The sequence below is a fragment of the Carassius gibelio genome, chromosome B19 (assembly GCF_023724105.1).
Source record: "Carassius gibelio isolate Cgi1373 ecotype wild population from Czech Republic chromosome B19, carGib1.2-hapl.c, whole genome shotgun sequence".
In the NCBI taxonomy this organism is placed as follows: domain Eukaryota; kingdom Metazoa; phylum Chordata; class Actinopteri; order Cypriniformes; family Cyprinidae; genus Carassius; species Carassius gibelio.
The window spans coordinates 9248329-9260349 of record NC_068414.1 but is presented as its reverse complement, the minus strand read 5'-3'; the positions used below and the strand labels follow the sequence as shown (position 1 = coordinate 9260349).

The following is a 12021-nucleotide window of genomic DNA, read 5'->3' as shown; positions in this document are numbered from 1 at the left end:
CATGTAGTCGACTTCTCTCAGACACTGGCAGAGAACAGCCACCTGCAGAGTGCACACAATAACATCATGAGTGACACAGTGCAAACCTCCGAGTCCAGACTCATGAAGCGGTTTGTTACTTGAGAGTGACAGTTCAACAGCGAGCAGCACTTGATCATTCTATTTAGGACCTGCAGAAACATTCAGCGCATGTCAGTCCTGACAGTGTCACATGATCTCTACATGACACTAACAGGACAAAATTAGAAATAAAAGCATTTGCTTTATTTGTTCATAAGGTTCTGCAGATTTCCAGCACCTGGTTGGTGTAGACGTCAAGAGGAACTAGTTTAGTGAAGTAATCGGAGCACACGGTCCCCGCCTGAAGGTAATAGTGCATCGCTGCAGAATACTTGTCGGTCATTGAAAGAACAAAAGAAGAAAAAATAAGAGAACATTAAACTTGAGTTTAGTATTTGAACCATGAAAATCTGTTATAATTATTTTATAAATAATTTTATATTGTTTAAATATTTTGCTTGAAACAAAATAATAAAAATAGGCTTTGTTTAAAAATATTTAAAAACAATGCATCTCTATGAACTCATCTCTGAAATATGCATCTGACAGACTAGGCCAAGATTTTTTAATTCTTTAAATGTCAAAACATTTATTTAGGAATCAAAATGTATTTTCAGAGTAAAGTTAATGGCTTACATTTTATGAAGACTTTCATTTTGAATGTTCAATACCAGTCTCTTGTAAATAGTTAAATATTTTGATGAAAACAAAACTTTAAGTATTCTAGCATGAATTAAAATGTAATATTAGGTTGAACTGCTTAGGGCTGGGACTAAAATCTTAAAACCATGATATCTATATGCCTTTCTTAACCATGGCTGTGATAAACATATCACTTAATCGTAATTAGGCCTCCATGCCAAATCAAAAATTAATTAACCCAGCTTACAACTACAACAAAAATAAACAAGCATAAATACACACAGTCATAACATTGGTTTGTTTGTCTAGTCTCATGACGTTATATGACAATTTTACCACTGTCTCTTGTGTGCTCCATGATGACTCCCATTTTAAAAGTAGAAGCAATGAATCGTACAAGAAATCAGTTAAGATAAAATGTCTAATTGCTTTATTACTGTTGATGTCAGGAAATGTGCAGCCAAACCCAGGCCCAGACACCTCTATAGGCTTTAACACCCCGGCAGAATTTAAAGAAAGATCAGGTGTTGGTTTCTTTCACTTGAATGTACGCAGTCTTGTTCCTAAAATGGACATGTTGCGTATCTGGGCTCACTCTACAGATTCCGATGTAATTGTCTTGTCTGAAACCTGATTAAGTAAATCGGTTTCAGATAAAGTAATCAATATAAGCGGTTATAATGTTTTTAGGACTGACTGCCCTAATAGAGGTGTAGCAATCTATATCAAAAATCAGTATCATGTTAATGTATTGCGGTCAATATCATTAGTTAAACAGTTTGAATTTTTAGCACTGGAGCTTGAAATCTCTAAATCACTTTGTATAACGGTCATTGGTTGTTACAGGACTCCTTCAGCTGTTAACGGTGCTCTGCCCTCCTTAATGCAACTCCTTTCGGATTTTAACTCTAAGGAATTAGTAGCCTTCGGAGACCTAAATTGGAATTGGTTACAACCAATATCTGATGACTTTAGAGCTATTTGTGATTCACTAAATCTCTTCCAGATTGTTGACAGTCCCACACGGCCAAATTTTAAAAACCCGGAAAAATCATCTCTATTAGATGTAATTTTAACTAACATTCCTCATAAGTATTCAACTGCTTCCATATTTGCAAACGACATCAGTGACCACTGTGTCATAGCTACAGTTAGAAATACTAAAATATCAAAAACCAAACCATGTATTATAGTCAAGCATAATATGAAGCACTTCTCAGAACAAGACTTTCTTCATGATTTATCTAATTTTGACTGGGAAAAAATTTATAACAGTGCAGATGTTGATAGTGCCTGGAATCTCTTTCATGAAGGCTTTGTAAATATAATTAATAAGTACGCTCCTTTAAAGAAATACAGAGTTAAAGGCTGAAACAGTGCTTGGTTTTCTCTGGATTTAGCAAAGATCCTCCATGACCGCAATGTGGCATGGGCAAAAGCCAGAAAATCTAATGAGAAGGCTGGTTTTTAGGCAGCTGCGCAATGCATGTACTCTCAAAATTAGAAAAGCAAAAGCCGATTATTTTCTTTCTCAAACTACTCATAACCTGAATAACCCATCAAAATTTTGGAAAACTATCAAATCACTATCAGAAAACAGTAAAGGTCAGGAGCTTCCTTCAAGCGTTGTGATAGACTCTAAAACAATTACTGACAAAATCAAAATTCTTGATTGTTTCAATGAACATTTCATAGCCTCCGGATTTTTATTTGAGTCACTAAATACCCAACATAAGTGTTCCCCTATAGTGGAGACTGTTGGTTCCGAACCTTCTACTCAGTGTTTTAGTTTTAGTCCTATTGCAGTTTCAGACGTAGATAAAGGCCTCAAACACTTGGACACAACAAAATCTGCAGGCCCTGACAAATTGGATCCTTACTTTTTAAAGTTAGCAGCTAATTTTATTTCAATGCCTTTAACTAATATTTTTAATCGGTGCTTGAACACAAATGTCATTCCGTCCATCTGGAAAACAGCTTTTGTGGTTCCCCTGTTAAAAGGTGGTGACCCTGCTATAGTAAATAACTATAGACTGATTTTTAAATTGTCTGTCCTGGCAAAGGTTTTAGAGTCTCTTGTCAGTGATCAATTAAATAATTTTTTAGACAGTAAAAATGTTCTATCTGACTTTCAATCCGGTTTTAGAAAAAGGCATAGTACAACATCTGCAGCTCTTAAGGTTTTAAATGACTTCATTGAATCCATAGATAAAAAGCAGCATTGTGCAGCCCTTTTTATTGACCTTTCTAAGGCTTTTGATACAGTGGACCACACAGTGCTTAAGCACAGACTGTGGAGGGCAGGACTTTCTGAACAAACTGTAAGTTGGTTTGGTAATTACCTTACAGACAGAACTCAGTGTGTGCAGGCAGAGGGAAATACCTCTAGCTATCTCAAAATAACAAAAGGCGTGCCACAGGGATCAGTGCTGGGTCCACTGCTTTTCATTCTATATATAAATGACATGAATCATAACATATTGAAAGGAAATTTTCGTTTTATGCAGATGACACTGTACTGTATTGCTCAGCAGCTACAGCAGTCCAGGCCCTCTCCCAATAACAATTTGATTTTAATATGCTTCAAAAAAAACATTTATGATCTGAAACTTGTTTTAAATGCTGAAAAAACAAAAGTAATGCTTTTTTCAAATTCAAAATCCAAATTAAATCTGCCTTCAATCATTACTTTTTAGGGTAAGAAGATTGAATCTGTTTCTAAATACAGATATCTCGGTATTTTAATAGATGAATCTCTTTCTTTTACTTCTCATATTCAGCAGCTGGCAAAAAGATTAAAACTTAAACTAGGGTTTTATTTTAGAATCAAATCCTGTCTCTCGTTCAAATCTAAAAAGAGGTTAGTTGCTGGTACTTTTATGTCTATTATTGTCTATGGTGATGTTTTATATATGCACGCTTCGTCTCAAAGTTTACATGCACTGGATACTATATACCATGGAGCTTTGAGGTTCATCACTGGTCTTAAAGTCCTCACTCACCACTGTGAACTGTATGAACGTGTTGGATGGTCTTCTCTGTCAACACGGAGACTTCAACACTGGTATGTTTTTATATATAAGGCTATTTTAGGTCTTCTTCCATCCTACCTTCTGACCTACATCAGTGTAAAGATATAGGGACTTACAATCTTCGGTCCCAGGATCTTGTTGTTTTGTCTGTACCAAGTGTTAGAACTGAGCTGGGGAAAAAGGCGTTTAACTTTGCTGCTCCCTTTGCATGGAACAAGTTACAGAAAAATTTGAAACTTAATAAGCTTGTCTCATTGGTTACTTTTAAGAGGATATTAACTGACTTGGAAACAGCCACATCTGGCTGTAGTTGTTCTGCATGATATGTTAAGGATTTGTGGTTGTTGTATCTGCTATTTTAGTTGTCTTATGTTATTGTGTATTCTGTGTTGTATGTATGGTTGTACTGCTGCCTATCTTGGCCAGAACACTCTTGAAAAAGAGATTTTTAATCTCAACGAGTACTTTCCTGGTTAAATAAAGGTAAAAAAATATATATAAATAAATAAATAAATAAAGCAATTTACAGGTGCTTCTCAATAAATTAGAATGTCGTGGAAAAGTTAATTTATGTCAGTAATTCAACTCAAGTTGTGAAAACTTGTATATAAATAAATTATATGCACACAGACTGAAGTAGTTTAAGTCTTTGGTTCTTTTAATTGTGATGATTTTGGCTCACATTTAACAAAAACAAATTAGTATAATTTATAAGACCAATAAAAAAATGAATAAAAAAAAGTATGTTAATTCTGTTCATCACTATACATGTACTTAATACTGGGTAGGGGCTCCTTTTGCTTTAATTACTGCCTCAATTCGAAGGTTTCTTTGACAGTGTCCTTCAGCTCATCTGCATTTTTTGGTCTCTTGTTTCTCATTTTCCTCTTTACAATACCCCAAATATTCTCTGTGGGGTTCAGGTCTGGTGAGTTTGCTGGTCAGTCAAGCACACCAACACCATGGATTAACCAACTTTTGGTGCTTTTGGCAGTGTGGGCAGGAGCCAAATCCTGCTGGAAAATGAAATCAGAATCTTCAAAAAGATTGCTCCACTGCACACCTCAGACCACTTCCTTATTACTAACCAAGCACTTACTCCTGAAGCGGCACAAACTCCAGTGCAGGTCACCTTTCAAAGGAACCTACAGTCACTCTCTCCATCTCGCCTATCCTCTGTGGTTTCATCGTCACTTCCTTCACTCTCTCAGTTTTCAGCTCTGGACACGAACATTGCTACAGACAGTCTTTTCTCCACTCTAACTTCTTGATTGGACAACTTTTGCCCACTGACGTCTAAACCAGCACGCACCACCCCATCTGCCCCCTGGCTGTCCGAGGTTCTCAGTGAACATCGCTCCAAACTCAGAGTTGCAGAGAGGAAATGGTATAAATCAAGAAACTCTACCGACCTCAGTGTGTACCAGTCTCTCTCTTCTCTGCTAATGTCTTCACTGCTAAAATGTTATACTACCACAAAAAAAATTAACAACTTTTGTGAAGTTTGGACACTCTACAAAACTTTCTCTTCTCTTCTTAATCTGCCTCCACCTCCTCCTCCATCGACTTTTACAGCTGACGACTTTGCAGTTTTCTTCACAAATAAGACAAGAACCATCAGTGGCCAATTCTCCACACTGCAAACTGAGGATAACTTCACAATGACTAATGCACACTCTCTCCTCCTCCTCTTCACTCTCAGAGATGGATGTTTCCAAACTTATCCTGTCCAATCATCCTACTACTTGTCCAATAGATCCGATCCCCACTCACCTCCTACAAGTGATCTCTCCTTCAGACATACCTTCACTTACTCAAATTATCCACTCCTCACTTCACTCTGGAACATTTCCCTCAGCTTAAGCAGGCTCGAGTAAGCCCACTGCTGAAGAAACCATCTCGAAATCCAGTCCTTCTAGAAAACTACAGACCCTTCTTCCATTCATTGCAAAGACACTTAAGTGAGCTGTGTTAATCCATCGTTCTGACAAAACTTTGCTTCAAGAATTAGCCACACTGCTGAAGTCAAGTCAAGTCACCTTTATTTATATAGCACTTTAAACAAAATACATTGCGTCAAAGCACTGAACAACATTCATTTGGAAAACAGTGTCTTAATAATGCAAAATGATAGTTAAAGGCAGTTCATCATTGAATTCTGATGACAGATGAAGTATTCTGACAACGACTTTACATCCCTTTAATGGACCTTTACCCTGTTATTTATTTCTGTAAAGCTGCTTTAAAACTATGTGTTTTGTGAAAAGTACTATAAAATAAAAGACACTCTTATTGAATAAGAAGGTATGATTACCACATGACTTGATACATAAGTTAAAACTGCTTACTTAGACTAAATTAGTAAATCATCATGAGACTTACTAAAAATGCAATATACTACAAATCTGTGGGAAGTTTTTGTGGAAGGCTCTAAGCTATTTTAACATTGGTCTTGCAATTGTAAAGGTTTTTTAATCAATAAGTAAAGCACTATTTAATGTTAGTGAGAGTTGTTGCCGGCCCCATAATCGTGGTTCCTCATGGTGTGCTGCTGTCTTTTGCTGGGGTCTAAAGCTTTGTTGATGGTTTTGCAGGCGCTCCAGTATCCAGCCAACCGCTGCTCATCCACACAACAGAGAGATGCAGAGGAATCCAGCTGCCATCAGACACAGCAACAAAAGAAATGTTGGCCTGAAAACGTCTTTGGATTATCTCAACAGATTACTACAGTCCTGGATGCTGATTGGTCAATACAGTATTGGTCATGAAGGTGAGAATATAATGACAGCATGTACTTTTTTGAGTGAAATGTTGCTTTAATTTGATTATGACTCACCTTTGTGAGCAGCCATTCTGAAGTGTTCTCTGGCTTTCTCATACACTAAAGGGTCAGAACAGCCTTTCTATAAGTAAATGCCTCCTAAATTGTAATGCACCTGCCAGATATTAATTATAGTTAACTTTTAAAAGCAAGAACTAACCCAAAATGAAATTTCCTGGAAATATTCTCACCCTCAGGCCTTCCAAGATTTAGAAGAGTTTGTTTATTAATGGGAACAGATTTGGAGCAATAACACATCACAATAATCCACACAACTCTTCATATATTCTTTAAACTGTCACTTCTAATGAAAATACCATAATAAGCCCATAATAACAGTTGCTCCACTGAACAATTCTCTCACAATGTCACAGTGTCTGGTTTGTGTTCCCTGGGTAACCACTAGATGTCCTCCTTCCCCACAGTGTCTGTCACTTCCTGAACCACATTCCCCACGATCTCTGTCTCCTCATTGCACTCCGCTGTCCCTGGTCAGTAATCATTACACTCAGCCAATTCCCCATTAACATTGTCAATTTCCCTGTGTATTTATACCCTGTCTGTTTTAGTATGTGTCACGGAGTGCTTGTAGTTATCACGCCACTTTCAAGACCTGGGGGGTATTCCAGAAAGCTTGGTTAACTTACCATTTGATAAACTATAACCTCTGGGTTGATTTACCCCAAACAGGCATACCATGAGTATGTCGGTTCCAAAACACCTGAGAAGAGTTAGCTTAATCAACCTCTGACTGGTTACCCAGAGTTAATGCGCGTGCACGGTGCATGTATAAAGACATTTTCAATGGATCGCCGATTTCACGAGTCACCATGGAAACTCAAAGCGAAAAAAAGAGAGCCGCGTATTTCACAGAGGCGGAGTTGGAAGTTTTAATGCATGCTTATGAGGAGTTTAAGCCAATAATATTAAAGAAGCAATACAGCTGCATCGGCTAAAGCAAGAGAGTTGGCTTGGCAAAAAATAACGGACAGAGTAAATGCGTGAGTGTATTAAATTACAAATTTGGTATTGGCTCCCGTTTTATTGAAATGCAAAATAATGAAGTATGACTTATACATACTTTTGAATATGTTAAATCACTATGAAAGCATTTACTTTTCCTGCCATTTTATTTCTTTAGCTTGAAATAATAATGTATATTTCTTATTTAATAAGGTGTAATCCTTCTGGAGCCACAAGAACTTTAAGCCAAGTCAAAATGAAACACAAAAACATTCTGCAAAAAGGTAATATTTGATTACACAATTACTGAACTATTATTATAACAGGATTTAGTATATTCATTCTGTCATGCAGCTAACAGAAAAAAGACTGAAGCCCGTCTAACTGGCGGGGGGCCACCACCACCTCCCCTCACCCCATCTGAGGAGCTGGCTCTGTCCCTTAATAAAGGGCGACCAGTGGTTGCTGGCATTCCAGGGGGCAGTTCATCACACATACTATGCACCACAAGTGATGGTGAAAAAAGGGTGAAATGTAAGTTTACCTCTATGATTTGTTTTCATTTTTTATCCTGATAAATTACTATCTGTCACTTAAAGGCTTTTTGAACAAGATTAATTTATGTAGGCTTATTTTATTTAACTGCATATGATGTATTATTTTCTTTGATAATATTGAGAATTTAACGGGTTGTGTGTTCTTATAGATACTGATGGACGGATTGTATTATTGGACTCTCCAGAAAGAACACAGTCTGTCACAGTTGTAAGTGATTTGTTGTCAGGTACTTTTAGGGTTTTTTTTTTTTTTTTTTTGCCAAATAATGTATACTTGAATATTTGTCTTGTAGGATGAAGATGATGATGACGATGAAGAGACCACATCTGCTGTGACAGAAGTGGACAATGCTGGTAGATCCACTGAGGTATGATGCATACCATTATGATGTATGGCCCCTTTTTGCATTAGAGTAACAAACTGTCATTGTCCTTTCATAGTACATACCTAGGGATTTGCCCACAGATGAGGGTCCTTCAGCCTCAGCACACAATCTAAGCAGGGTAAGAATTTGTGTCCATGTGTCCATATTTTAATTTTATTGTCTGACCAAACAATCTCATTTATTACATTTTTCCACCTTAGTTGCCAGCAAAGGAGCTGTATAAGGTCCATCTTCAAAAACAAATAAGAAAAAGTGACATGGAGATGGACCTTATACAGCTTCAAATGGAAGAGAAAAGGCTCCTCATTAAAAAAGCAGCACTTGAAATAGAATTACTTGAGAATCGCCTTAAGGTGAGAACTTGTCTGAATATTAATCTGTTGCATGTTAAAAGTGGTCTGTCTGTCTCTATCTATCTATCTATCTATCTATCTATCTATCTGTATGTATGTATGTATGTGTAAAGCAATATAAAAAAAAAAACATTTTAATGAATTTTACTTTTATTGTTTTTCAGGAAATGAAGAAATAAACTGCCTGGCAGACCAGTGCAAAAAAAACTAATAAAAGTAATTTTGACAAATCCTGTCTCTCAAAAGTCTTCCGTCTCTGTTGGCCTCTAAAATCTGTCGGTGTTCCTCTGGGCCATCTTCCTCAATACAAGGAGGGTGGCTCTCTCCTCTTATAGTGGCAATATTGTGAAGCACAACACAAGCCACAATAATGTCGCATGCCCTCTCTGGACTAACCCGGAGCCCACGCAGACACTGAAACCGAGATTTGAGGATCCCTATAGTCATCTCCACCTTGGCCCGTGTTCGGCTGTGAGCCAGGTTAAACCGTGTCTGTGGTCCAGGCTCAGGTTCAGGGTAGGGTGTCATTAAATAGGGCAGACAAGGGTATCCTCTGTCCCCCAGCAAGTAACCATTGTACTGTCCTGTAATGATTGAAGTGTACAACACAAATATAGTAAAAACGAAAAAACAAAAATTGTATAAAGCAAATCATACCCTGCTGAAATGTCTGGCATAATGATGACTCGCGGAAAATTCTGGCATCATGCACAGATCCTGGCCATTTTGCCTCGACATTGGTGATGATTTGGGTTGCCTCACATATTACCTATAGTTAGTGGAAAAAGTAATGACTTTGATGATTTTAAGAAGGGGAAAAAATTAAGTTGTTACCTGCACATTGATACTATGAATAGATTTCCTATTAACATAGTCTCCCTCATTTATTGATGGAGCTTTAATAGGAATGTGAGTGCCATCAATGCACCCAATTACATTTGGAAACCCTGAAACAGAAAGTTTTGGAAGTATGAAGTGTGTGCATAAGGAATACATGTATAGATATTAATAATATGACTAAATATTAAATATGCGTCATATATTTTACTACAAAGGACAAACCTGCCACTCTGTGGAATTCGTCTTTAATAACAAGCAGAGGTTTATGGCCAGGGAACTGTACAAACGTGGGTAACAACTGTTTAAGTGCCAGACACACTGTACGAACGGCTCTACACACAGTTGCCTTTCCCACATGCTCTGAATCGCCCACACTGTACAAAAAATGGCCAGACGCAAAAAACCTAAGTGCTATGCACAGAATGTTTTCTGTGCTAAGCGCAGAGCCGCGGTTTGTCACATTTGCGATATGCGGTTTTAAAAGACGTGTTAAATAAACTAATGAATCTTTTGAAAAACGATAACGCTCTTTTAAATATTCATTAGGGTATGCAAACACATCAATACGCGGTCTTATAACCCTCTCCCGATGAAAAAAACCTCGTATAATTTGTGCTTCAACGTCCACAGGATCCTCGTCAAAAGGGCACGCCATGCTCACCAACCTTCTGAAACGAAGTTACACTGAAACATAACCTGCTCTCGAGCAGGTTATCTTCAGAGAGTCAGTTGCTATGGTTACATACATACCCAGAAAGTTACCTCTGTTTTTGGAACCGAACGTTGAGGTTATCCACGAACTTACCCTTAAACATACCCAGGTATGTCACATAACCTGCTTTTTGGAATACCCCCCTGTTCTTGCCCGTTTGTTTTGGGTCTGTTTATGTTTGAGTTGCTACTTTGGTTTTGACCCCTGCCTGGACTGGATTATGATTTGGATTACCTAATAAAGAAACTACTGCTATTGGATCTTACCTGTTCTCTGTTCTTGTGTGGAGTAACGTGACAGAAGGACTCCTATCCCACAAGATCCAGCGTTATGTCTTTTGATGTTTCTTCCCCAGCCACCGAGCGGGAGAGAGAGTCATTTTGAGGGAAAATGCCTGGTCGTGTTTCGTGAAACCAAGGGAGGTCGCAGAGGAGTGAGTGGTCGAGAGGAGGTTCAGCATCGCTCTCCACCATGGCCCCCGTTCGACCCGGGGCTCGTGTGGGACGGATCGGAGCCGCCGTCTCATCATGACGGACGGAGAGGGGAGGGAAGCACGTCTGCCGAGCCAGCGCCACTGCCCATGATGGCAGCAAGTCCAGCGCCACTGCACAAGATGGCCGCCAGCCCAGTGCCACCAGGCAAGAAGACCCTCCAGAATCAGGGCTAGCCACCGATGACCTTCCAGAGTCAGGTCGAGTGGCCGTTGACACTCTAGAGTCAGGTCCAGTCGCCAATGACACTCCAGAGTCAAGTCACCGGCGTTCTTCATGGACAGATTCAAGTCACCAGTGATCTTCATGGACAAAGTCAAGTCACCAATGATCTTCATGGGCAAGGTCAAGTCACCGACTCTCTTCATGGGCAAAGGCAAGCCACCATTGATCTTCATGAACAGATGCAAGTCACCAATGATCTTAATGAGCAGAGTCCGGCCACCAATGATCTTCATGAGCAGAGTCAAGTCAGCATTGATCTTCTGGAATCCAGTCTAAAGACCATGGGATTACCAGAGCCTCCCCACATCTCTGCTGAACTACCAGAGTCTCTCCTCGCCTCTGCAGAACTTCCAGAGCCTCGTCACGACTGATCCTGTCGCAGCCACAGAGGCTACCCTTAACTTGTTCATGTTCTCTGTTTCAGACTTGCCTAACCAGACTTGCTCTCCTGTTAATTCGATCCCACTGTGGTTGTCTTCTGCGCCGCCCTGGTGGGCTTCTGTCTCGACCGCGTGGATGTGGTGGTCTTCTGCTCCGCCCTGGTGGGCTTCTGTCTCGACCACACGGATGTGGTGGTCTTCTGCTCCGCCCTGGTGGGCTTCTGTCTCTACCACACTGATGTGTTGGTCCTCTGCGCCGCCTGGGTGGGCCTCTGTCTCAACCGCACGGCTGTGGTGGGCCCCAGTTCCACTTGCTCCACCCTGGAATCCTGCCCGGTCGGCACTGTCCTGGGTCCCTGAATGCTGACCCACCCTGGTCTCCTGTTGTGTTGTTGTTGTTTGTTTTTTGTTTTGTTTTTCACTTCCTGTCTCTGTTCCCCTCTGTGAGCCTGGCCCTCCGTCCCTCCCCCTGATTCCCCACTGGTCCACCTCCCTCCTGGGCTCCTTGTTTTGTGTTTGCACTTCTGGTCTCTGTTTCCCCATTTTACCTGGCCCTCCG

General features: G+C 39.7%; 2 protein-coding genes across 3 annotated transcripts; one reads left to right on the top strand and one right to left on the bottom strand.

The window, feature by feature from the left end:
• Positions 1–7169: 7169 nt before the first annotated feature.
• On the top strand, positions 7170–9044 carry LOC127979226 (uncharacterized). Of its 2 annotated transcripts, XM_052584557.1 has the most exons (8): positions 7170–7556; positions 7732–7802; positions 7873–8052; positions 8225–8283; positions 8369–8443; positions 8517–8579; positions 8662–8814; positions 8979–9044. In XM_052584557.1, the coding sequence occupies exons 2-8, from the start codon at positions 7775–7777 to the stop codon at positions 8991–8993; spliced, it is 573 nt and encodes a 190-aa protein (XP_052440517.1). In that variant the 5' UTR covers positions 7170–7556; positions 7732–7774; the 3' UTR covers positions 8994–9044. The 2 variants fall into 2 exon arrangements, with proteins under 2 accessions (XP_052440517.1, XP_052440516.1); XM_052584556.1 differs by having other exon boundaries at positions 7170–7802.
• LOC127979225 (putative nuclease HARBI1) lies at positions 8947–10510 on the bottom strand. The gene is made up of 3 exons (XM_052584555.1): positions 9649–10510; positions 9472–9583; positions 8947–9398 (listed from the first exon to the last, which is right to left on the bottom strand). The coding sequence occupies exons 1-3, from the start codon at positions 9808–9810 to the stop codon at positions 9022–9024; spliced, it is 651 nt and encodes a 216-aa protein (XP_052440515.1). The 5' UTR covers positions 9811–10510; the 3' UTR covers positions 8947–9021.
• Between the last annotated feature and the right edge of the window lie 1511 nt (positions 10511–12021).

Bases quoted from the DNA above. Each gene is read 5' to 3' on its own strand.
- LOC127979226 (XM_052584556.1), top strand. From the start codon at position 7,709: ATGTATATTTCTTATTTAATAAGGTGTAATCCTTCTGGAGCCACAAGA. The intron at 7,803-7,872 runs GTAATATTTGAT...TCTGTCATGCAG, and splicing joins CAAAAACATTCTGCAAAAAG to CTAACAGAAAAAAGACTGAA. The intron at 8,053-8,224 runs GTAAGTTTACCT...GTGTTCTTATAG, and splicing joins TGGTGAAAAAAGGGTGAAAT to ATACTGATGGACGGATTGTA.
- LOC127979225 (XM_052584555.1), bottom strand. From the start codon at position 9,810: ATGTATTCCTTATGCACACACTTCATACTTCCAAAACTTTCTGTTTCA. The intron at 9,584-9,648 runs GTAACAACTTAA...CACTAACTATAG, and splicing joins TTCATAGTATCAATGTGCAG to GTAATATGTGAGGCAACCCA. The intron at 9,399-9,471 runs GTATGATTTGCT...CAATCATTACAG, and splicing joins ATGCCAGACATTTCAGCAGG to GACAGTACAATGGTTACTTG.